This window comes from Chinchilla lanigera, unplaced genomic scaffold, assembly GCF_000276665.1.
Source record: "Chinchilla lanigera isolate Chin_1 unplaced genomic scaffold, ChiLan1.0 scaffold00015, whole genome shotgun sequence".
NCBI lineage: Eukaryota > Metazoa > Chordata > Mammalia > Rodentia > Chinchillidae > Chinchilla > Chinchilla lanigera.
Window position 1 is genome coordinate 11347695 of NW_004955416.1, and position 24290 is coordinate 11371984.

Genomic DNA, 24290 nt, shown 5'->3' on the forward strand with positions numbered 1-24290 from the left:
TAACCGTCTCGGTGGGGAAGGAACATGGTGACCAAGGAGAGGCTCAGCGTTGCAGGCCACATGGGGCCACTGACCTGAACAGGATTAGGGCTGAGGGCCAGCAGGAGGCAGTGTACGAACCACTGGTGCGTGGAGTGAGGTGATTATATCCTCAGTAGTCTTCCTGGGAGCTCTGGGAAACTGAGACCCTGGTGAGCACAGGCATAGGTGCCTTGTTGGTGACCCCAGCCCCGAAGCAGGAAGGAGCTGTCCAGATTGTCTGGCCAGGAAGTGGGTGTGGAAGAGGGTGACCATAGGCACCTTAAGACAAGGTCCTTTTGGCCCTTTTCCAGCATTGAGCTGCTGGAGTTTGGTTTCACTGGGCTCTCCCTGCATTCTGAGAAGTGGGTCTGCATTTTTTCAGTTTAGAGAATAGCTTTGAAATAAAGCAGACCAACAGCAGGAAAGTGTGCCAGCAGAGGCTGAGTTCCTCCTTCCCTTCCTTCCTTTTCTTTCTTTTCCCCTCTCTCCCTAGTATCTTTCTCCCTCTCTTATGGTTTATGTATGGGTGTCCCCCCAAAGCCTCGTGCAGTCATGGGTGCGGGCTTCTAGAGTCTATGATTGATCCACGATCCAGTGCTGGGATTATGGGTGTGAGTGCTACACCTGCCCTTTGGTGGTGGGGGGAAGCCTGCATACAATAGAAGGGAAGGAAAGAGGCTTGCTCTCCCCCATGCAGCTCCTCCCTTTTTGCTGTTGTTGCTTTTGCTGTTTTCTGCTGCCATGGACAGTTGCCCTGTGCCATGTGCCACTCCGCCTTGGAGTCAGCTGAGTATGGACTGAAATGTCCACAAACTGTGAGCTAAATAAACCCTTTCCTCTTCAATTTGGGTGCTGGGTATTTTGTCTCAGCAATGAGAGAAAAGTAACCAAGACGCCCTCCCTGTCTCCCCTCTTTCCTTTCTTGCTTTCTTGTTTTCTTGCTTTTGACAGTACTGGGGGTTGAACCGAGGGCCTTTGCATGGAGCTGCATGTTGAGACCTTTGTTTTCTTTTTGAGACAAATTCTTACTAAGTCACTAGGTTGCCCACACTAGGCTTGAATTTGCAATACTCCTGCCTCAGCCTTCCGGAGTGCTGAGATTATAGGCGTGCACCATCATACCAAGCTCCTTCTTGCTTTTTAAAATCTAATGCTAAAACTTCATTTAATCATTTATTAATTGGTTCAACAAGTACCTGTTTTGCATGATTGTGGAAAGGTCAGGTGGGGTGCAGTTGGCCTTATGATCGGCACTTGTACCCTTGTCTGTAAGAGTTCCCAGCTGTTGTGAATGAAGGAACCCCCATTTCCCAACAACTCCAGCCCAGCGTCTGTGTGATAATTTGAGGAAAGCCTGAGCCAGGTTGGTCCCCAAGGCCTTTAGTTGGAAAGCCCCATGCATGAATCACACGTCCCAATCTCAGCTGTGATTAAGCTTTCCTATCTCCCCAAGAGCTCTGTTGAAGTCCAGAGATGCTTTCAGCCTTGGGTCACAGGCTTTGGCCCAGCATGGTCTGAGCATAGATAGTGGCTCATGAGAGCAGGCCACAGGGGAGCCAGTCAGCTGGCGCTGTAGCCCTGCCATAGACCTTCCATCGAGCTGGGTCTGGGAGTGCTCACACCCTGTGTTTCATGCGGAATCTCCCCATGTGTCTGGGAGAGAGGGACTGTGGGACGCTGGCTGCTTTTTCTTTCTCATTCAATGTTGACATTGATAGTTATGATTAATTTTCTTAAGTTTGTGTGCACTTGGTACCTGCCGAGGGTATCAACCCTGGCTACATATTGACATCAGCTACTCGCAGGGGCAGGGGTAGGGGCTGGGCGCTGGTGTTTGTCAAAGCTTCTGACTGATTCTGGTGTACACAGAGTGGTGAGAATCGCTGGTCATCCGGCCTCCTCTCAGTCCCCGGCATAGGGCTGCTGACCCTTTTACAGGTAAGGAAAGAGCTTGCAATTACTGAGGGGTGCTCAGGTTCCACGGCTGAGGCTGAACTGCTGCAAAACAGAGCTTGTATACAATCATTGCACTGTCAGTGCACCCCTTTGGGGTCATCAAGACATAAAGGCTCAGTATAGCCCTGTGTCCCTTGGGGTACCAGAAGCCAGTCCAGCCACCCAGCCAGGCTTGGGAATACTGGTATACAGAGGGCAGATCAGGGCAGCATTTGGGGCATGAGGAGCATATGAGTGGTGAATGGCAGCAAAGCTCTGAGACTCTTGGTTCTAGAGCTGTGGTTCTCTCTGTGTCACTGGAGCAGCTTCATGTGCATCACTTGTGAATGTGCTTGAAATGCAAGTTCTTGGCCCCACCCTAGCCTCACCAAATCAGAAGCTCTGGGGGCCCAGCAGTCTGCGTTCCACCTGCTGGAGTCCTCGGGATATATGCTGAAGTTGGAGAGCAGTGACTGGGAAAGGTATCTGGGGCTTCCTGTCCTGTCACCTGGACCGAGTCCACCTTTATTCGTGGCCTTGTCACACTCTCTCATCTCTGACTTTAATGTTCTTCCTCTGTGCCTCAGGAAGATGAGAGGGATACATTCTGTGAAATGTCCTGCTCACTGTAAGACTCCAGCCCAGCGTTTATCTGTACTTGGAAGGTGTAGGTCACCAAATGTGTGTTCCATGGGCCAGGAGTGCCTGGGTCTCCTGTGACTTCTTGGACCTCCAGACTGCAGGCCCATGTCAGGCCTGCTGCCCAGACTCTGCGCTTTGCACATTAATGTTTGGAGAAAGCCAAGCTAAAGAATTTATTGAGCCCTGGTGGGAGGGGGCTGCAGCAGCTGGGGTCTGGGCACCCTTTGGAAGCCAGGACTGGAGGGTGGTGACTTGATCTGTGCCAGTGGTTTTCCCTGCCCTGGTGTGTCTGCCCAGCTCTCAGCTGTGCAGGCTGACCAGTGCCCAGAGTTCCACAGGTGTCCTGTCTTACAGACCGGCAGGGGGACTCCTAAGTGAATGCAGAGGCCTAAGCTGTCTTAGGAGCTGCTGAAAGGTATGTGAACACGGCTGCTGTGGTGGTTGACCGCGGCCCAGCAGTCCTGGCAGCTGCGATGTCCCTGTGCAGCTCAGGTGATGCAGTCCTCCACCAGGGACAGCATGTGGCCGCACCTCACTGTGAAAGAGGAGAGGAAGCTGGGACTGAGGGTGTACTCACATTGTCACCTGGGAGGACCCAGGAAGGGCAAAGTGACCCCGGCCCTGCAGATGCCCCTGAGGACCGACAGCACACAGCACGTCCTAGGATGAGAGGCATGTGCGGGAAAGTGGCTGCCCGCTGTCAGCATGGAAGTCTCAGCCCACCCCAGGCAGCTGGGCCTTTTTTGTAACACTTTGGAAAAGAGGGCAAGGACAGACCACGTGGAAAACGGCTGTGCCGTCATTCCTGGGGTGGAGGAATGTCAGGCAGATAACTGGCCCCTGAGGGGGTGGGTGTCCTGTGAACCTCGCAGTCCACCCTGCGGTATCAGCTCTGGAAAAGATGGGCTCTTTCCAAATGTCAGTCACGAAGGTAACTTCATGAAAATGATACTTTCAAGCAGATAGCTTATTTTCTTTGGAAGACCCAAACTTAGTCTTTGGACTAAAGCCAGAACCTGAAATCCTTAACACATTCAGCGGTCCATTTCTTGCCTTATTAGGTAACAAAGAAACAAAAAAATAAAATAAAATATGGATTTTTATCTCAAGTCAACTATTAATGCTGTTATTGAGTTTCTGTTGTTTAAAATAGAAATAAAACATCTTACCGGTAAGAAAAGCATGTTTATTTGATTTTGGCCACTCAGAGATTGCGCAGTTGTGTAGTAAACATTTAGGTTGCTGGAAAAAGCTTTAAGGGCTGGCTTGCCAGGGCGCCTGGTGGGCCCGCAAGGGGTGAAATCCGAGGGCTGTGGCTGGCTGTTTATCACTTCACAGTGACTTTCCCACTGGAAACCACGGCCTCCTTAGATCTATTGACCCAGATGTTTCTTTGGATGTAATTCAGTTCTTTCTCGTTGTTAAATATTTATACAATCTGCCTTGTTTTGCTTTGCTGCATACATAGCGTTCAGATGCTGCCGAACTGTTTGTGTTTTTCTCTCCTGTTTTCTGCTGAATGGTATTTCATAAATGTGCACAGATTCCAGCTGGGCTGCTGGGTTCATTCTCACTGTGGTGTCACAGCAGATAGAAAACCCTGAGCCGTGTCCACCCTCAGTAAGGGTGGCTTTTCTGCTCCTGGAAGCGCAGAGCTCACAGCCACCTGTGTGCTGCGCATGGGGGGCCCAGTGGGGGCACAGCCAGGGGAAGCGGAGGGATCCCTGATTTGGAAGCATGGATAGTGACCTAACCCCACAGGCCTCACCGTCCTGTGTCGCCCACAGGACTGCTGTGAAGCTCAATGGAGGTGACCTGTGGGGTAGTGGTTAACAGTAGTGTTTGGAAGTTGTAGAAATTTCATTCATTTTTTTAATAATTAAAAAGATGGTATTTAACCACACATATGGAGCTGAGGTTTTCCAAACTTTCCATCTTGCCCCGCTTTATTTCTCCTCCTACCCCTTCCATGTGTGTCTAAGGACAAAGGCAGATGGGGTGCCCCGTCTCAAAAGGTGACACTCCTCTTGTGTCCTGTACTCAAGACCATCTCTGCAGGTTTGACGCAGGAGAGGAGCGGCGATGTTCCCTCCTTTCCTGTCTGTCTCTGCTGCTTCCCTCCTCCAGCCTGCGCTCCCTCCCGACAGACTGTGATGTGGCGATGAGGAAACCAGTGCACGCTGCTCCTCTGGAGTCTGCAGTTTAGTGGGGCAGAAGGATGCCAGAGAGGTGTTCACCCTGTGTGCGGCGCACGCTGTGACAGGTGTCACCTAGGACAGGGCCGGGAGGCAGTGAGAGCTGAAGACGTGGCGTTCCACACAGCGCAGCTTGAGGCAGCCTCGTGAGTGGGTGCTGCTCACCGAGATCTATGGGAGAGGGGCAGCCAGGGAGGGACGGTGGGAAGGGGCTGCTTGTTCCCAGAGCAGGCATAGGCCCCTGGCCCCAGAGGACTGAGATGCTCACTCTGGCAAGACAGCAGAGGACATGTGGGCGGGCGTCCATACTGGCTCAGGGCACCATGCCTGGAAGGGAGTTGGAGCTCCACAGGCTTGGCTTGAGGTGGTATACAGTTTCCTCCATCTGCTGTAACAGATTACTACCGCCTCATATTTAAATTGTACCAATAAAATCTGATTGAAGAAAAGATTACCACCGACTGAGCAAGAATGTGTTCTCCCACAGCTCTGGAGATGAGAAGTCCAAAATTGGCTTCAGCGTGTTGGTTCCTCCTATCAGGTGCCTCTCTCCCTGCCTCTAGTGTGCACACCAGGTCTGAGCTCCGCCTCACACGCCCTTTCCCTGCCTCTGTGTGTGACTCTCCCTCTTCTTGTAAAGATGAATTGTGTTGGATTAGGACCCATCTTGTGCAGTCTGGCCTCATCTTAACTTGCTCCTTTCTACAAAGACCCATTTACAAACAAGGTCACGCTCACAGTTGCTGGGTGGGGTGGATGTGAATTTGGGGGAGACCCATATGGGTGGTGAGCCTGGAGATGCAGGCAAGTTGTACCTGAGAGCTTTTTAGAGGGGGGGATTCCATACACTAGTTCCTTCCCCACCCAGATAGTATTTAGGAAGCCGAGGTGTCCTGTCTTGAGTGACCTCTGTGGAGGCCGTGCCTTCTCAGGTTCAAAGCTCTTCTCTAGAAGTGAGTTTGGTCAAGAAGAGAGCAGGAAGCGCGGGGAAACACCCTGACTTGTGGTGTGGGAATCGGGTCGCAAACACTCACTTTCCTCTGCGGCCTCTGCCCCGGCTGCTGGCTTCTTGGGCCCCCTGGCTGATGGCATCCACTGCGGTGACCCCATGCTCAGTGCGCCCTCCTGGGAAGGAAAACTCCACAGTGTTGTTCCTCTCCTGTAACCTCTGCGGGTTCCCAGTGCCTCAGTCCCAGGACTGTGTCTGCAGGCCTGGGTGGGGTGTGGCTTTGCAAGGTGCTGTGTGGGTGTGTGCATTGACGCAGGGGAGCCCGCTGGGTCATCCCTCTGCTTCCTGCTCCCCTCTTCATTCCCTCCCTCTGGACCTCGGTCTGTAGTCAACCTAAGCCTGCCCTCCTAAGGTGAAGGCCAGTGTGCTCCCTCACCTCTCAGATCCAGTGGGCAGGTTGCTTTGTGCTGTGCCTATACCTGCCATTGTTCCGACTTCATTGTCTGATGCTCAAGTCCTCTCCTCCTTTGCCTGCTTTGGGTGAGACCTGCTAGTGGGCTCTGCCTGGACAGAAGCAGAGCAGGGCGCAGGCCGGACCCCAGGCCAAGGCCACTCTCTGCTGAGAACAGTGGGCAGCTGCCATGGTGAGTGTGGGCTCAGGTGGGGGGTGAGGGGCGGGAGCAGCGCTGAAACAAGACGGGTGGGAGGTGGGATAGTGAGCATGAAGTAGGGACCTGGCCCAGTCTGGCCTGCCTGCCTCTGCCAGTCTGCAGGGCATGGCATTGGGCTGCAGATACGGGCACAGTGCTTGGCTGCTTTGCCTGAGCACCAGCTCCAGGCTTCCTTTGCAGTTGGATGTGAAGCCTGGGTATTGTGCCCCAGCACAATGGGTATCCTTTTTCTTCCTGGCCTTGACTCCTGTCTGAGAACGTGTCATGCTGTGTCTAAACGCACAGCCTGCTGGGAAGGGAAACTAACCTGGAAGCATACCAGGGCTTTGTGAACATGAAGAGGAGCCTTGCCCAGGAATCTCCCCCAGAGAGTGGGTTTCCATCCATTAAGAGCTTCACCTGCAAGAGAAGTCACTGGTGCATGTGGCCTCTGCAGTGAGGGTCTGCAGGGAGCCTCAGGACCTGTATTTCTATTTTTAAATTTTATTTATTTATTGTTTGCCTTTTTGAGACAGGGTCTCACTATGTAGTTCAGGCTGGCCTTGAGCTCACTTTTTAACCCAGGCTGCCCTTGAACTCTCAACAATCCTCCTGCCTCAGCCTCCCGAGTGCTGGGATTATACGCATGTGCCACCACGCCAGCAGGACCTGTATTTCTCCGGTACCAGGAACCGAACTCACGACCTTGCGCTTGCCAGGCAGGCGCTTTTGCCGCTGAGCTAAATCCCCAGCCCCTGGACCTGTATTTCTAAAAGCAAGACTTGTGATTCCACTGTGAATCTGAGGATGAGGGACCCTTGCACAAAAAAGAAAGCATGAGACCACAATTAAATAAAATATTTAATTTATAGCACAGTGTGTCCTATATCTAGGAGAGAAATTTCAGAAAGTACAAGAGAAAATTTTATTTTTTAAAGTACTATACCGAAAACAAAATGTTAAGAATGTAACCAGCAACACAATTGAAAAATGCACTCTCTGCATTTTAAGCCCTCTCTTACAAGAATCTTGATTTCTTAATAAAATATGTTTATCTTAACTTTGAGTAAATAGAGATTTATTTTCCTGCTTCTATAAAAGGAAACTGCAACAAAGATAGCCAGAAGTAGTATTGTTTTTAGGCAGAGATAATTATTTTGAGTTACTTTGGGACATTTGAAAAGATGTTGAATCATTGCTTCCTGCTGGTCTGATTTAAGATTTCGGTAATGGTCTCACGTGATGGCCGTATTTTGTAAAGCTTTGGTTAAAAATAGCTTGTTTGCAAAAAAAACTCTAGCATGATCAAGAAAATTAAAATAGTTTCCTCTAGCTTCACTGAAGGATGACACATTTCCCTCTGAAATGTCATGACTTAAGCCAAATGGTTAAGTAAAAATGCACATATAGCACTGATCTTTCCTGTTTATTGCTTTTTTAGTAGAAGCTAATTGAGGAAAACATCTGCATCCAGTTTTCCCTTTATTTGTGTGGATTCCTTTCTTATCCTCCAGCACAGAGCTTCTGCTGCCTGTTGTTTGCTTAGGCAGTGAGCCGAGGGTGCATGGTTTTCGGTTTTCCCATTTGGGGCGATGGTAAAAATGACTCTCCAGTGAGCCACTTTCAGTGTCGCTGTAGCCTTGATTTGAGCTCAGCTGGATCCTGGAGACCTAGCCTCCTAAGAGCCCTGTATCTCAGGGTCCCAGGAGCCAGTTTTTATCTGTCCTGCAGCTCCCTCCGTGACATGCCTGCAGTGGCCATGGCTCTGAGCATCTACCACGCAGAGCTGGCCATCTTTCTGTTTGGACAATACACCTGGGCACAGTTTGCAGTCCCTTCCTGTAACCCCTGCCGCTATCTTCAACAGCGGAAGGTCATGGATTCCACCCCGAGTCCGGTCCTGGTCTCATGTGATCGTGAACAAGGTCCACGTTCTCCCTGAGCCTCAGCTCCTCATCAGGGCCAGTGTGAGGAGGGGTCAAGGCCATGCAGGCCAGGTTCCAGCTGCTCCATCGCCTTCCTTTTCCTAGCTACAGGTGCCATTCTTTTCACCGCAATGTCCTAGTCATAAAAACTGCACAGAGATTTGTGCCACATTTTTGTAAAGGAACTGGTGAGGGAGAAGGTGGGTGAGTCAGGACAGGTTGGAGGAGAAGCCAGGCAAAGGCATGGCTTGGGAGAGGTCTGACCCGCAGGACAGAGTGCAGGAGTGTCTGCTGCCCATGGGGTTTGTCCTGCCTAGAGGCAAGGGAGCCCTGACCCAGGCTGTCCTTGGTCACAGACAGCAGATGGAGCCATCAGCTGACATACTGGCAGGGTCCTGGGGAGGGATCTACCCACCAGACTGGTCTAGAGGATCTGGGGTCTGTGTGGGACATCTGCAGAGCCTAGTGTGGCCTTGTCTGGAAGAGAACACATGGGTACAGCTGGCCACCCTTGGGCTTGTCCATTAGAGCAGCTGGATTTGCCTGGGACAACAGCATGAAGCAAGTTGCTGGAGCGGGGCTGGAGCTGTGTACACGTGCCCTCCTTTCGCTGTTCTCCTCAGGGTGGCAGCAGCCTGGCCCGAAACCAAGTCCATTCCTTGGGGCTTGGCCAGATCTTCATGCATGAAGGGGAACCTCCAGGGGGGCAATTTTATGTCTTTAATTGAACAAATATTTATCCAGTGCTTGTCACTGCACTGGCAGGAGTGAGCGAGACGGACATGGACACCGGTCACTACCCATAGTGGTGGAGAATGGACAAATGGCCATCCAGTAAACTGAAAGGGAGAAAAGCAGGGTGTGGAACAGTGACACGTTCAAGGAGGTGGTGGAGTGGGGCTGGAAGGGGCTTACTGAAGGCTGAAGGATATGAATGCATGGGAATTTACAATCTGTGGGGCTGTGGCATTAAAGACTCTGGGGAGGGGAGCTGCTGTGGCCTGTGACAGGGGCAGCCCGCCAGGGATAGCCCCACAGGGCCATTTTGCATTTAGGTTTTACACATGGTGCAAGAAGTGGTCCCTGGAAGGATGTTAACAGGCTGTGATTTGCATTTTTATATATAAAGGCTGTACTGGTTACTGGGAAGGGGGTGTGTTTTTTAGAATCTAAGAAGAGCCAGAACTAATGTTTATATACTATGTGAGGTGCTATGTGAGATGACTTCATGAATATTTCTCATGTAATCCTTGTGAATCCAGGCTTCTTTTTAAAAAATGCTTTTGGCATGTGGATATCTGATTGTTTGGCACTGTTGTGTGGAATCTCTACTTTCCCCAGGGGCTGCCTTTGCACATAGCGGACCTTGTGCTGTTCCTTCTCCCCTTGATAACTGCAGCTTTGATGTGTTGCATTTGGGGTCCTGCACTGCCCAGGTCCTGTGTTGGAGAGCTGCTCTCTGGTAGACTTTATGGGGTTTGGTGGCTCCAGAAGGGCGGGTGGCTTGGTCCCTGGGGTGGAAGAGGTGTCATTCGTGATTCTCTCACATGCCTCTCCTCTGCCCCTTGCTGGTTCAGCTCTCAGACACGGACAATCTCCTAAACTTCTCCAGCATCACATGTTCCTCTTTTGTCTTTTTTTCCCCTGTGATTCTGGGAGAATTTCTCAGTGATTTCTTCTAATTCATTAGTGGAATTTTCACCGATATCACTTTACTGCCTCCATTTGGGCATTCAGTTCCGTAGTCACAAGGAAGAATCTTTCCTGGTCTCAGGTTGCTTTCTTTTTATTTGTGGCAGATCTCTTGCTGACTCACAGCATCTCAACTCATTTGTCCATTGCCTACTCCCCCTGGAGGCAGCCTGCAGTAGCCTTTCTTCCCCTTCACATGGGGGTGGTGATACAAGGACTCTGCCTTGGCCACTTGGTGCCAGTCCCTGGGCCCCCTGTTCTCCATCTCAGACGTGTCTGCTAGGGAACTCATTCCCGTCTTTCCCAGACAGGCCATTTCTCTGTACAGCTGACCCTGGCATTTGTGGGTGTGATTCCAGTACCCCATAGGGATGCTCAAGCCCCTTACATAAAATGCCCAGTATTTGCATATAACCTGCAATCCTCCCATGTACCTTAAATCATTTCTAAATTACTTATAATATGTAGTATGATGCAGATGCATGTGTTAAAGGCTTAGTCCCCAGGAAGATGCTCTTGGGAGGCAGTAAAATTTTTAAGAGGTGGGGCCTAGCAGGAGGTCTGTAGGTCACTACGGCCATGCCATTGAAGGGGATGGTGGAATATCAGTCCCTTCTTTTACTCTTTCACTTCCTGGCTGTGAGGGGCATAAGTTTCCCCTGCCGCATGTTCTTGCCGTGGTGTGCTGCCTCACTACAGGCCCCGAAGCAATGGAACCAACCAGCCATGGACTGCAACCACTGAAACTGTGAGCCAAAATAAGCTTTTCCTCTTTATCCTATCCCAGGTGTTTATGATAGTGACAGAAAGCTGACTAACACATTGTATAAATAGTTGCTGCAGTGCATCGTTTAGGAAATAATGACAAGAAAATTGAGTGTAAGTGTTCAGTACAGGTGCATTTTTTCCAAGTCTTTTTGATTCAGTTGGTGGAATCTGCAGAAGTGGAACCGTGAATAGCACCAAGGGTCACTATTATTGTCGGACCACAGGGCTGCTCATCGTTGCCTTCATTCTGGCTCGAGTGCACTGGTGTTTGTAGAAATTTTTCACTGTCTCTCTGTTCTAATTAAGGTTTTTTCCATAATTTTTTGGCCTCATGGCAGATTTTCCGGCTATTTTTATGTTCTTTAATCATTTTGCTGGAAAATTGCTAAGGAGCAGAGATATGACCTGGCGTTGTCTTCTGGAACTCAAGCCAGCCTGGCCTCCTGCCTCTCATCAGGCTGCCTTTCCACAGCTTAGGAGGATCATTGCTTACCATGAAAATGGAAACCCTCAGGCTTGCATATCTGGCATTTTTGTAGCATCATCCCCCAAGAGGAATGTATTTCTTTAAATCACACTCCAGCATATTTTAAACAGGATGAAGAATTTGTACTTTTGTCTACAGATTAAATAGCAGAAGAGATGCTGGTGTGGGGGTCTGTAGGGTGATGATTTTATAATGAATAGCAGAGCAGCAGGCTGCAGCGGGAGGCACCCCTGCAATTCCATGTCATGTTGGAATGTGAGCACTGGAGGAGTGCTTGGGAGCCCAGCTGCGGACATGGGAGAGGTGACACTGCCGTCCCCAGCACTGGAGCGCTCTGCCCTGTGGGGATGGCCCTCAGTGTTCCTATCTTGGGCTTTTCCTGGCTCCTGCCATGATCATCCTGATGCTCCCTGCAGACTGTGGCTGCCCTCCTTTGCCATCCTGCTGCCTTCCCCTGCCTAGTTAGCGGCTCATTAGCACCTTCTCCAGATGGTGGAGTGCTGGTGGAGAGAGTGATATGCAGGCCAGACTGCTCGGCAGAAAGGCTCCTTGGAGTTTCTGTCTGCAGGACCAATTAATCACAGTGCTGGGTTCATTTTGCCAGGCCTAATCAGCCATGACTAGAGCCTTTTTTTTTTTTTTTTTCGGACCTGAATCCTAACTCAATCCCCAGCACCATCTTCCTTGGTCCAAAAAGTAAGAGGACTCAGCGGGGGTGGTTCCCCATAAACCCCACCTCTGGGTCAGCCAGGAGTATGGTTCTGCCCAGCAGCCACAGTTGTCACTGCAGCTGCTCCCACCACCCAGGTGGAACACTCACTCCCCTGGCTCAGTGTCCTCTTTCCCTGAGTGCTGGATTCGGGCAGCAGTGGATGTGCATGCTCATCTCACAAGCTTTTGTTTGGAAAGTTTAACTTACTGATATTTTTATATTTTAAAACACCAATCATAGGAATTTCCTTAGGCAGGTCCAGAAAGGCAGAAGCTTTGCTGCTGCAGAATGATGGGTGTTTGCAAAGCATACTCTGCATTTATTGCTAACAGCGTGGAGAAGTGAATGAGGCTGTTGGAAGATGTTTCCCAAATACCTGGAGCTGTTGGCTTTCCTGTCTGGGTGAGAGGCAGCAGAACTCCTGAAAACCTTTTTCCTCTCTGTACCTTGTGGGCTTTGTCCCTCTGGTGGCTCAGCTCCCTCCAGCCTCCTGCTGAGCTCCACTCAGCAGCAGGACTTTGCCCCACCTCAGACCCTTCCCTCTGCTCTGCCTGCCACCCTTGGTCCTCAGCCCAGCTGAGCATCCTTCCTTTCAGTACGGCCTCCCAGAAGCCCAGTCCTCCTGCAGGAAGGGTGCCTGGTGCTCCTGGCTCCCTGACTCTCAGAGGTACTCTCTCTGCTCTCTGCTCCTTTTTACTTTGTGCAGACGCCCCTGGGTCCTCGCCAGCCCCCTGGAGTGGGTTTTATGCTTGGGTGGGAACAATGTCTTGTTTCCCCAGACTGTGAGTTGCTTTCCTTAGTGCTGTGGGTTACATTTCATAGCTTCTGTTGGATGAAGGCAAGTCACAGATCCTTCTCCCACCCAGACTATAGATGGTCATGCACCCCCTTTTGACAATATTATTTTGAAAACCAAAATCTATTGTTATATGGCTTACTCCCACTCCAAGAGTTGGAGCTAAGCTGTTTTAGTACTCCATTCCCATGGGAATTCCCAATGACTTCCCCTTCCTTTTTCTCCTCCCTGCTATAGCTGCAAGTGTCCTGGACGATGTCAGAATGCCTTCCTCAGCACTCGAGCTGCATGGGCAGTTTAACACGGCTAAGAACTCCAGTTGGCTTGGGGAAGCTGCACTGGTTTTAGCCATTAAATCAGGTGTGTCCCTTCTCACAAAGGCTCTTCCAGACTCCAGTCCTGTGCCCCCATGGGCAATAGTTCTGAACTGGCCAGAGGGGCGCAGGGATCCTGCCACTCACTGTGGTCTTCTGCCTGAAAACTGTGTAGGACCAGAGAAGGGGACACATCAATGGTCAGTGGCCCAGGTACCACCAGAAGATCTGTGTTTTTCTGCATCGTGGTTGTTGATAATGTGTCAGGTGCTCAACTTCTGGAAGCTGCTCAGGATTCCTGCTACCAAAGAAAAGTGCTTTGCTAGCCATGGCATGGGTCATGGGGCAGGGATGTTTTTAGAAATATGCCCTAGTCCTAAATTTTCAAGGGTCCTTTAGAAAATTGAGGAAAGAGAGACACAGAGAATGTCAGTAGGAGCATGTGAGAACTTGCACTCAGACACCATGCATCCTGACAGTGTGGCCTCCATGGTGGGTGGCTGTGATTTGGGACAGAGCTGTGGGAAACCCACTGTGTGTGACACTGGCCTGGGGCATGGAGACGCTCCAACCCTGGCCATAAGGCTCATGGAATTCGTAATCTAGGAAAAGAGGCAAAGCCATCCATCTGTCTAAGAAGTGGTAATGTTTGGTGCCTTGGTGGCCAGTGTACTAAATGCCATGGTTCCTATTCCCTTGTTCTCAAATACTAATTTAGATATTACTGTAGAGAGGCTCTAATGATGGAACTGAAGTCCCGCATCAGTTGACTAGATAAATGTGACCCAGTCAAGCTGTTTTCATGGAGGAAATTGTACCTAACTGGTCAGGGAAGGGCAAATTATAGGCACATAGGGGCTGGGGATTTAGCTCAGCGGCACAGCGCCTGCCTGGCAAGTGCAAGGTCATGAGTTCGATTCCTGGTACCAGAAAAATACCAAAAAAAAACCCCAACAAATTATAGGCACAGAGGATTTGATAACTACTACTGGCCATAAAGATGGAGGGGGCCATGAGGAAGGGTCTGCGCTTGGGCCCCTGGAGTGACTAGAGCCAACAGTCAGGAGAGAAGTGGTATCTCAGTCTGATAACTGCAAGGAACTGAAGTCTGCCAAGAGCTTGAGCGAGTTTGGACGTGGATTCTTCTCCAGAGCCTCTGGGCAAAGGCCCAGCCCACCAACACCTTGATTTGGCCTTGTTTGATGCTCATCAGAGAATCTCATCAACTGTGTTAATAAATGGATGTTGCGTAAAGCTGTTAAGTTGGTGGTCATTGGCTGCATCTAACAGGGCCCCACAGGGACTCCTGGGCAATGGGATGGGGCATGTGAAGCCTGTCATGACCATGAAGTGGTTGGATACAAATTTAAATAGCAGAGTGCTGTTAGAGAAGAGATGGTTATAAGTGTGAAAAAGGAAGGCCTTTTTAGAGCAAGAGTTTAAGAGAGAAGGGAAAAGAGAAGAACTTTTTGATGTATTTCTTGTTAGTCTGCAAGTGTCTGCAACAGAGGGTACCTCTGACTGGGGCTAATGTAGTATGCAGTGTCCCAGGCAGGAATGGTCCGGAGGAGCAGGCTGGAGCAGTGTGTGTGTGTGTGTGTGTGTGTGTGTGTGTGTGTGGCAGCTGGCCAGGTCCAGCTGCGCACCCTTCTGGCCTGGGAACCAGCTACTGTACTGATAGCACACTGCTTTATTCTGTGGAGCATTGGAGCATTGCCCTACTCTTACCCGCAATGCAGGAGCAGAGAGGAGCCTCAGGGACAGATGGGAGACATGGTGACCTTGGATCGGCTTTAGTCTCCCTGAGGTGGGATCCATCTCTCACTCTTATTCCCCCTTTGCTATCACCTTGCAAGGAGTGACTGCATATTTATAATCTGTCACTCAAGTCAGCACGTCTGAGAATGAAAAGACACTCTGTGTAGCTCCACCTAAATGTAGATGCAGGTCCATTCCCTTGAGTCTTCTAGAGAGAAAGGGCAGAGTCAGGCCAGAATGATCCAAAGGTCTCTACTAAATCAAAAGGAAAAACCGAAGAGCAATAAATACACAGAAAGAATGATCAAACCAAACCAAACCAAATCAAACCAAAGCCAGACTTTGCCAGTCTAGGTCCCTTTTCTGAAGCAGACACTTTCCCCTGCAGGCTGACCTCCTGTGTCCACCCTGCCCATCTGCTTCTGTTTGGTGGGTGCTATCTACTCTTCCGGTGTGGGGCACAGACTGCAGGCTTCTCACAGTAGTTGACCCTGTGTGAAGTAGGAGCATGGCAGCCAGACAGCCCTGTACAAACTCTGGCTCCCCACTCCTTGGCTGTGGGACAATTTGGGGTCACCGGGCTTCAGTTTCCTTTGGGAAGAACACAGCCCACCAGGGGCTGTCTGTCCAGAGGACAGGCAAGCAGGACCTGCATTGCCCACAGTGTATTCGGAAACAGTAATAGAACCTACTACAAGGTCATCTGCTTTTTATTATCGCTGTGCCCCAGCCAAATTCTTGGCGCATCAGCGGTTCAGTTTTCTGTCCTCTGTGTCTGACTGCTCCTGAAGTTCTTCCTCCCCTCCCTAAGTCACCCTGAGGCCCACTTCCTAGGCTCATTTTGCAGATCAAGCAAAATAGAACATGTACATGTTTTGTGATTCCTGGCCTCAGAAAGGTGCTTGGTGACTGCAACATTAATTCTCTTGTCCCACTTTTCTGTCCAAAGCTGGAGACTTCTTTAGTCTGGGCTCTTTGTTTGCAAGGGGTAGATGCTAAAATTGAACTAGTTTATGTACACACTTAAAAAAGGGCAGGGTGTTGGTGCTAAAGACTTGAGCACCAGGAAGGTACTCTTTCACCTTTTTATGTTTTTGCTGCTGTTCTGGAGTTAGTTTTATTCTTCTAGGCCCAGTTTTTCATGGAACTGTTATTGTTGCTGAAAGAGTTGCATTCAGATTCCTGCCCCCAGAAAGGTAGAAGGGAAGTAAAGGTCACATTTTGCCCACAGAGGACCCAGGATTAGCCTGGGTTGCTCACTGTGGACAGAGGGTGGGTGAGGTCCTAGCTTGGGTCATCTGCTCAGTTCTCAGCCAGTCACTGTGGCCAGAGAGGGGGGATCTTAGAAGAAGGTGGCAGTCCCTTTTTTGACTTTAGTAATAAAGAAAAATATCATGAGAACTGTTTCTCAGAAAGCTTTGTGTTGGTGACCCAGTAGGTAAGTAGAATAACTGATGTCCCCACGCCACCCTGTGACCCATTCAAAGGCCCTGTTTATGTTTTGGGGAGGAAACGGTTGGGCTACAACTTATGAGTTGATGAATTTGTGCCCTTAGCCATTTCCAAACACCTGTCAGAGGTGATGAACCCTGAGGAAAACGGGGTCCCCACTGTGATCTGAGCACCGGTGCCCCCACATCCATATGTTGATGCTTCATCCTCAGTATGATTGTATTTAGAGTTGGTGTCTGTGAGAGACGAGGAGGTCCTGAGCGCCCAGGAGGATTAGAGCCTCATAACAGGGTTGAAGGAACCCACTTGGTGCCCTTACTACGTGAAGACACAGCAAGAAGATCTCATCTGGGAGGAATGGGCCCCTTCACCAGATACCACATGTGCCAATGCCTTGATCTTGGGCTTCAGCCTCCAGAATTGTGGGCAATAAACCCTACTGTCTATTCATTACCCATTCTGAGGCAGGTGTTCTACTCTAGCAGCTGGTTGGACAAGGACAGCACCGTCAGCAGCAAAAGGCCTGTCCCTTCTTGGATGTAGCCTGTGGCTCTGGAATTGGCTCAGCGGTGGGCCTCAGACTCCCTGCTGGGGTCCCTGTGCCATGCGGGGTGTTTGTGTGTACAGCTGGAGTGGTGGCTGGGGTCAGCCTTCGAGAACAAAATGTCACTGAACAGTGACCAAAGCATCTTCCAGCCTGTGGGCCCCCATCTCCACAGGCACACATCTTTGGAGCCACATCAAATATTGTCCATCCTGGGGCCATTGTTGTATTTTTGTTGCTAAACATTTTTTCTTATTTTCGTCCCTTGCTAGCCTGGTTTTCCTTCTTTTTTTAATCAAGATAAGATGTTTCCAGTTTTCTTAAGGATTCTTTTGATGAAATAATTCCAGTTGATATTTGTATTTCGCTTGTAGCCTGGGGAGCATTTTTATGTGCACAGAGTCTTCTTTTGTGTTCTTATCCAAGACAAACTTCTGATTCTTCTGTTTTAAAAGTTACTACTAACCAAAATAATATTTAAGAATCAGCTCACTGAAAATAATTAGGAAGGGGCCTCCACCCACAGAAAAAATGTTCTGATACAGAATCCTTATGATTGTTTTCCTAAAGCAGGAGTCAGAAAATGCTTTTTAGTTGAGGGCCAGGTAGGATGTATTTTAGGCTTGGGGACCATAGAGTCTCTGTCATAGAGAAGTAGTTGTAGGTAATACCTAAGTAAATAGGCATGGCTGTTTTCCAGTAAACCTTTATGCACAACAGATAGTGGGTCAGATCTGAGCCCCTCGGACTCAGAAGGCTGTGGCTTGCTGACCCTTGTCCCTGAGCACTGTATACTTTCAACTTTCCTGGAAAAATCACAGGTAAAAACTTTGATGTGATTTGGGTCGTAATTTTTATTCACATTTCATGGCATAGAAGAATAGGATATTAACAGAATGTTGACAGTAGGGCTCACTGGGTAGCCTAGATGTAGGTTAAAATGTTGGTATTAATGGCATTAAAATATTCAGATACTCTCCTTGTCTAATGCAGCAGCTCCATGGTGGGAAATCCATTGAAAGATGGATTCACTGCAACACCGTTCACAGTATGGAAGACGTGGAAACACCTGAAATGTCCAAAAACAAATCATCCATTCAGGATAGCATTAGAAAGCCTTTGAAATAGGGCTTGTGATAAAATCTTCATGAGTTTATGCCAAGGGACATGAATGGAAAATGTCACTGTGAGACCTCTGTAAACTAAATGAAGAACAGACGTGTGCTGGAAAAGGATCGACAGGGAGAGCGCCTAAATGTCAGCAGTGTTTTCTCTGGAGCGGATTTTCTGGGATTTTAGTTCACATGTGGGAGTTGGGGGTGGGTGTTCTTCTATAAAGATCACATTAGCTTAGTTTGAGGGTAGCACAACATTTTAAGCAGAAAAATCAATAGCCCGAGTTCTGCCCTCTGGCCCCAGGCGGTGCTGTGTGTGGGGAGGCCAGAAGTCCTCTGTGGAGAAGCAGGACAGGGCTGGGCGGAGGATGGGCCGGCCCAGGGTGCTCTGAGCAGGTGGCTGCCTCCCACCAGTACTCTTGTCCTCTTCACACTGACATCACACCATCTGCTTCACTTTCCAGATGAGGAAACTAAAGCTGAGCAATTGAGTGATCTGCTCATACCCACGGCTAATGTGTGAAGAGCCACGGGGCAGAACTTGCTGCCCTTTCACTTGGAAATAGCGGCCTATTAATTTTCTGATTCACTCTTGTTCCCCTTCCCCTGGATCCAGAGCACTGTTTGCTTCTAGCTGTGTTGGGAGGCTCCTGGGCCCCTTGACAAACATTCGCTGTGTGACTTGAGCCCTTTGCTGTAGTGACTGAACTGGGTGGGACAGAGCAGCTCCACCCTGCCCTCCTGAAGGACGATGCTAGTGGGACATGGAGGACTCTGGTCCCAGACTGTCATGGGATTCACAGCTCAGGGGAAGCAGGAGGACCTGAGGGAGTGCTGACCAGGAAGCTGTGGCCATGGCGCAGCTGCAGATGGCCACAGGTTCCCAGTATGGATACGGAGAGGCTGTGGGGCAAGAGGAATTGGGGTGGAGGAGGGTCTTCCACACGTATCCGGAGAGGGCATTAGGAGGGAGGGGAACTGGTGGCATGGGGCAGGCAGGAGGAGCACACAGGAGGAGGTGAGCAGGGGCTCGGCTGTCAAGGGGGAAGGACAGGATGCAGGGGGGACCAGCCTGGAAATGGATTTGGAGAACAAGTCCTCCCAACCCCCAGGATGAGTTTGAGGCTCAGAGGGCTCTGGGAGGATTTTGCATGGGCCTAGATTGAGTGTTTTGTGCCTCTGGGGACCTGCTGAGAACCAGCCCCAGGCATCTAGCTCCCTCCTTCGGAGCAGCCCCAGAGGTTGGAGGAGAAGATGGGGAGCAGCTGCAGGGAGCCCAGGACAGCCAGCCAGCACTAGGCCCATGGATGGGGACCGGTCCACCGCCCATTGTGCTGGGGTTCTATGCCCAGGGCCGGTGACACCATCCGCCTTCGGCCTTGTTCACCACTGATACTTTGTCTCCAATCCAGTTCAGACATGACCTTCAGGAACACACCCACTAGATGGGGTCAGGTGTGTTTCCTTCCCAGGAGCCAGGAAAGGGGCTCCTTGTGCCGAGGAAACCGGAGACGCGCATGGAGAAATAAACATTGAGGCCGTTGTCTCTTGGGGTCATGACAGCGATTACAGAGATGTGTTTTTTCATTTCCTCAAGTTCCACCGCTCATGTGTTGCACAGCTGTGATTTATTTTCAGAGCACACTTTGGAATTTGACAGGCCCGCATGCTGGCCTGCTTCACAGTCGAAACTGCTTGCCCTTTGGTAGATGATAGAGCAAGTGGCAGTTTATGCTACAGAAGACTGCGTCTGTGAAGAAGACAGACAGGTGTCAAAGCCGGCAGCAGAGGCAGTGTCACAGCCAACTTCATCCTCTTGGCTGCCTGTGCACACCCGCCAGGTGCGACTCTGCCGGCAGCTTGTGTGACTATTGGCCTGGCGCTGCGGGTCCTCCAGCCCCGATCCTGTGCGCAGGAAAGGCTGTGCACACCAAGCCCTAATGGCCCCAGGCTGACGGGTTGGTCTGGGCGGCCCTGGCAAACAGCATGCTTGGAAGCACAGCCGGGGAGCCAGCTCCACCAAGACCCCTTTGATTTCTGTCTATTGCAGAGGAGTGGGTCCAGGTTTCCTTCCCACACCTACTCTGTTCAGTGCTATTCATAGTGCTCATTTCCATTTGAAAATCTGTTCGCCTCTTCGATTTTGTTATGTCTTTCACCCACTAGAACATAATGGCTCTGCCTGCTTAATTCCTTGTGTCCAGCTCAGTGCCTGGCCTGTTGAGGTGTCAGGTGAGGCGACACCTGGGTAGGAGAGGGCAGCACAGGGCACAGGGGTGTGGAGAAGAGTGCTAGCAGCAGGGTTGGAGCAGGGGAGGTGTGGAGAGAGAGGGCCCCTCAGGAGGGGAGCATGGGGCTGCAGGATTTGGGTTTACTGGGCCCCCCGGGGGAGGGCGGAAGAGATTTCCGGGGAGCTGTGACTTACGCTTGCCTCATGGACTGCACGCCAGCTGCATGCGGATCATTTTCCCGTGTGCCGAGTTGCCATGATCCTGCAAGTGAGAGCTCACTGCTTTACGGTGAGAAGAAGCTATGGCCCTTCTGGTATTTTGGTAAAGACTGAGGGTAGTTATGCAGAGGGCAGACCTAGGGGATGAGACCAGGGAGCTGAGGGGTGGTGCTGAGGGGTCAGTGCAGAGGCCACGGTGTGCAGGAGGCGGCTGGGCAGGAAGCTGAGGGCTGAGGAGAGGTGAGCAAGTCTTCACATGCTCACTGAAGAAGCATTTGTAGAGCACTTCTGAGAGCCACTCACGGCTATAGTCCCTTTGTAATATTAACCCATCAATGCTCGCAACGGCTGTCTGAGGGAAATGCTGTTCTTACCTTCACATTGCAAACGTGAATGAAGCAGAGTCTGGTGACATGGTGAGGGTCACACAGTCAGTGAGGGAGGAAGATGATAGGCGAGGTGGTCAGGAGGTGGAGCTCGTGCTCTTAACTGGTAGTTTTCAGCTTGAGCAACTGAGTAACTGGTGCCAGTGACTAAGGCAGGGACTGTGGACAAAGGGCAGCTTGGACAGGGGGCACAGTTGTTTTGGAGCTGTGCACTCAGAGTGTCTGTGAGGTGTTCATGAGGCAGGCACATAGGCACTTCCAGGAGAGTCCAGCTGTGCTGTAGAAAAACGGTCGTGGTGCACCTGGGCTGGTGAGGAAGAAACACTCTGAGGGCTGCAGTGCTGGGTGCAGGTGCACTGTCTGGGTGCTCTGAGTGGGGAGAGCCTGGGCTCGACATAGCCTCCACCAGACACAAGGAGGCCTTTAGGGCCCCAGAGCAGGGTGGGAGCCAGGGCTCAGAGACCCTTGCTGAAGGGGCGTAAGATGGGGAAGGCTGGCAGACCGGGTGGGGCAGGGTTGCCCAATTGTATGAGGCAGCTAGCTTCCTGTGACTGTGACAGACACCTGGGATCATGATCTCTTATGAAGAACAGGTTTATTTTGTTCTGTGGCTGGGGCAGCTCCAGACCAGGGTTGGGTGGAGCCCACTTTGGGCATTGGGGAGGGTGCTGGTGGTGACGGTGCGGATCGTGCAGCGGAGCATGGGCCCACAAGCAGAAGGACGGCGTGAGCAGGGATCCCACGGTGCCTTCGGGTGAACCAGTGACCTGGGGGCCTTTCATGGGCCCCAGCCCTTAAATTCTTTCCCCCAGCAGTGCTATACTGAGCACCAGCCTTCAGCACCTGGCACTGGTTAAGCAGGGTTCTCTCCTAGCCTGGACTCTAGGAGGACAGGGAAGGAAGCAGAAGACTGAGCCTGGTCAAACAGAGGACTCGAAAGTGTCAGTAAAGTCTGGGCCAGAGGAACGTGTCTTTGCTGGGAACAGGTTATCTTGTCACAACACAGAGGACTCATGGAGCCCATGGTCGCCGGGAAGAGTGGGTGAGAAAAGGGCCAGTGAGGTTCCATGGAGGGACGAGGTAGGGAACCTGATGGGGTTTTTTAGTGTGGTACCACAGAGAGCCTGGTGGCCTGGCCTGGAGCAGGCGAGTGAAGGCCGATGGCACCAGTGGCTGTGAGCAGTAGAGCCTTACGAGGTGGAGAAGAGGCCGGGGACTTCCGGGTTGGTGAAGGCAGGAGGCTTCTGCTTTTCTCCATAAGACAGGTGTCAATGCCAGGGAAGTCATCTGTATGGAGGGGACGTTAGAAATCGCTGAATGGAACAGAGCCCCACAACTTATGGGGAGCGTGTCTGAGGTTCAGGTCTCCTTCCCAGGAGAGGGGAGCAGGGGATGGCACAGGCGGGGACGGGGGTGGGGGAGGTGGATAGGGACTGTCTAGCAGGGAGGGAGAGGACAGGGGCAGAGGGCGTCTGGGTGCTGGTGTTCAGGTGTTTGGAAGGAGTGGTGTAGGTCTAAGGAGAGGGAGGGTCTGTTGTTAAAGGTGTAGATGTGGTGTCATTAACATCCAGAACCTTGGAGTGGGTGAAACTGCACGGAGACAGGTATGAAGAAAGCAAAGAGAGGGTGGCTGAGGTGGCTGAGGAAGGAGGCCCAGGAGACTGAAAGAGCAGTGGGGAAAGACTAGAAAGTGCTGTGTAGGAAGCCAAGGAAGAGTTTTGAAAAGTGTGTAACTGTGTCAAGTTCGGCAAAGCAGTCAGATAAAATAAAGGAAAAGCACATTTCAGAGTCAGCAATGAGGAGGTTGTTGGTGGCCTTGGCAGATTCTGTCTCCATGGTGTGGGGAGAGGGCAGCCCAGGCAGTGACTGCTGTCAGAGCCCATTCCCCTCCAGGGAATGGGCTCTGACAGCAGAGGCGGGGGTATGGACTGCTCTGGAGACAGCAAGGCCTGAGTTGCTGGGCCTCATTGTGTAAGTTTCCTGCTGAAGAACAAACAAACAGCTCGTGCAGCCCCACCTCTGCCCACCATCCCGGCCTCAGCCAGCATGACCTGTGTGTGCTTCTCTTTCTCAGGGCGGATCCTGGACCTGAAGACGGGTACAGTTAAGAAAGAGGGGCAGCAGTCGTCCATGAGAATGTGCATGGGCTCACGGCGCTCTTTCATCTGCAGGATGAGGTCTGTTGGGGCGCCAGGACTGTAGCAGCGGGGAGGGAGTCCCTGCCTTCCAACCTGCCCTTCTGAGTCTGGTTCGGTTCTCCCAAGATCACATGTGCTGCTGCAGTGACTGAGTCTTCTCAACCTCAGACCAAGACCAGGCAGATGCCCTTGTGTGCCATAGAAGGGTCCCGTCCTTCCTCCCGTCCCTCTGAGTCTGGTGCCTACCAGTTTCTGCCTATTCTCAGATCAGAGCCCCTGCCTACCGTTTTTTGACTTCCTGCCCCTCCCTCAAGACCCTGCTTGAGTCCAGCCTCTCCAAGGTTCCACATCTCTCAAGATGTTTGTATTGAAACCACTGAACCCAGGTTTACTCTTGTGTTTCCTGTGACAACGCATACATTTTAAATTACTGTCTGTTCCATTATTGACCGATATTTTAAGTGTAAATATCTTAGCTTCATGAATCAAGGATAATGCCCTGGGGATAGAAGCTTTAATTTATACCTCTGCCTGCCTCCCTGACGTCTAGCAGGCTGTTCTGCATGTATAGTCATCCCTCGTATCCATGGTGGATCGGGTCCAGGAGCCATCACCAACACTAAAACCCACAGATGCCCAAGATCCGGATAGTATTTATGTAACCCACACACATCCTCCCGCATACTTTAAAGCATCTCTTAATTACTTCTCATACCCAATCCAGTGGAAGTACTGTGAAAATAGCTGTTGTACTTTGTTGTTTAGGGAATAATGACAGGGAGAGAAGTATTTACCCATTTAGTACAGAGGCAATATTTTTTTCAAATATTTTTGTTCCATGGTTGGTGGAATCCTCATCGTTGTTGAGGAGATGCCAGAGAGTCTAAACTCTGAAGTCATCAGGGAGTCTAGTGGTGTCCCCAAAGAAGAGAGAACTAGGATGTTGAATCCTCAGATCCAGTTCAGATGCCCTAGTCACTTTAGTCCCATGGCTGCAGAAGGGTGTGGGTAGGAGGTACGGGACAATTGAATCTGTCTGCTCTGTGGGGCTGATGAGTAGAAACACCAGCTGTGCCATCCAGTCATTCACTCATCCATGCATTCATTCCATTGTGCATCGAGCTGATGCTGAGGGCCACTGTGCTGGGGACTGGTCAAGGAGCTGAGGAGCCTGTTAATTAGAGCAGATGGAATCCTGGCCTGCACTGAGCTTATTTTTGTGAGTCATGTAGTAGATAAAAGAGCCAGGTAATATACAGAATGTCAGACAACGGTGAGCACTACGGAGGAAAAGCACATTTAAGAGAGAGATGGAGGGGCTGGGGATTTAGCTCAGCGGCACAGTGCTTGCCTGGCAAGCAC

The 24290-nt window shown here is 50.8% G+C and overlaps 1 protein-coding gene across 8 annotated transcripts in view; it reads left to right on the plus strand.

Annotated features, from left to right (window-relative positions):
- Arnt2 (aryl-hydrocarbon receptor nuclear translocator 2) overlaps positions 1-24290 on the plus strand; it is a 149500-nt gene that overhangs the window by 67829 nt on the left and 57381 nt on the right. For all 8 annotated transcript variants that reach the window (XM_013512638.1, XM_013512642.1, XM_005381432.2 and 5 more), the window contains one exon: positions 22865-22967. In XM_013512638.1, the coding sequence (XP_013368092.1) occupies positions 22865-22967 (103 nt within the window). The remainder of the gene's footprint in view (positions 1-22864; positions 22968-24290) is intronic.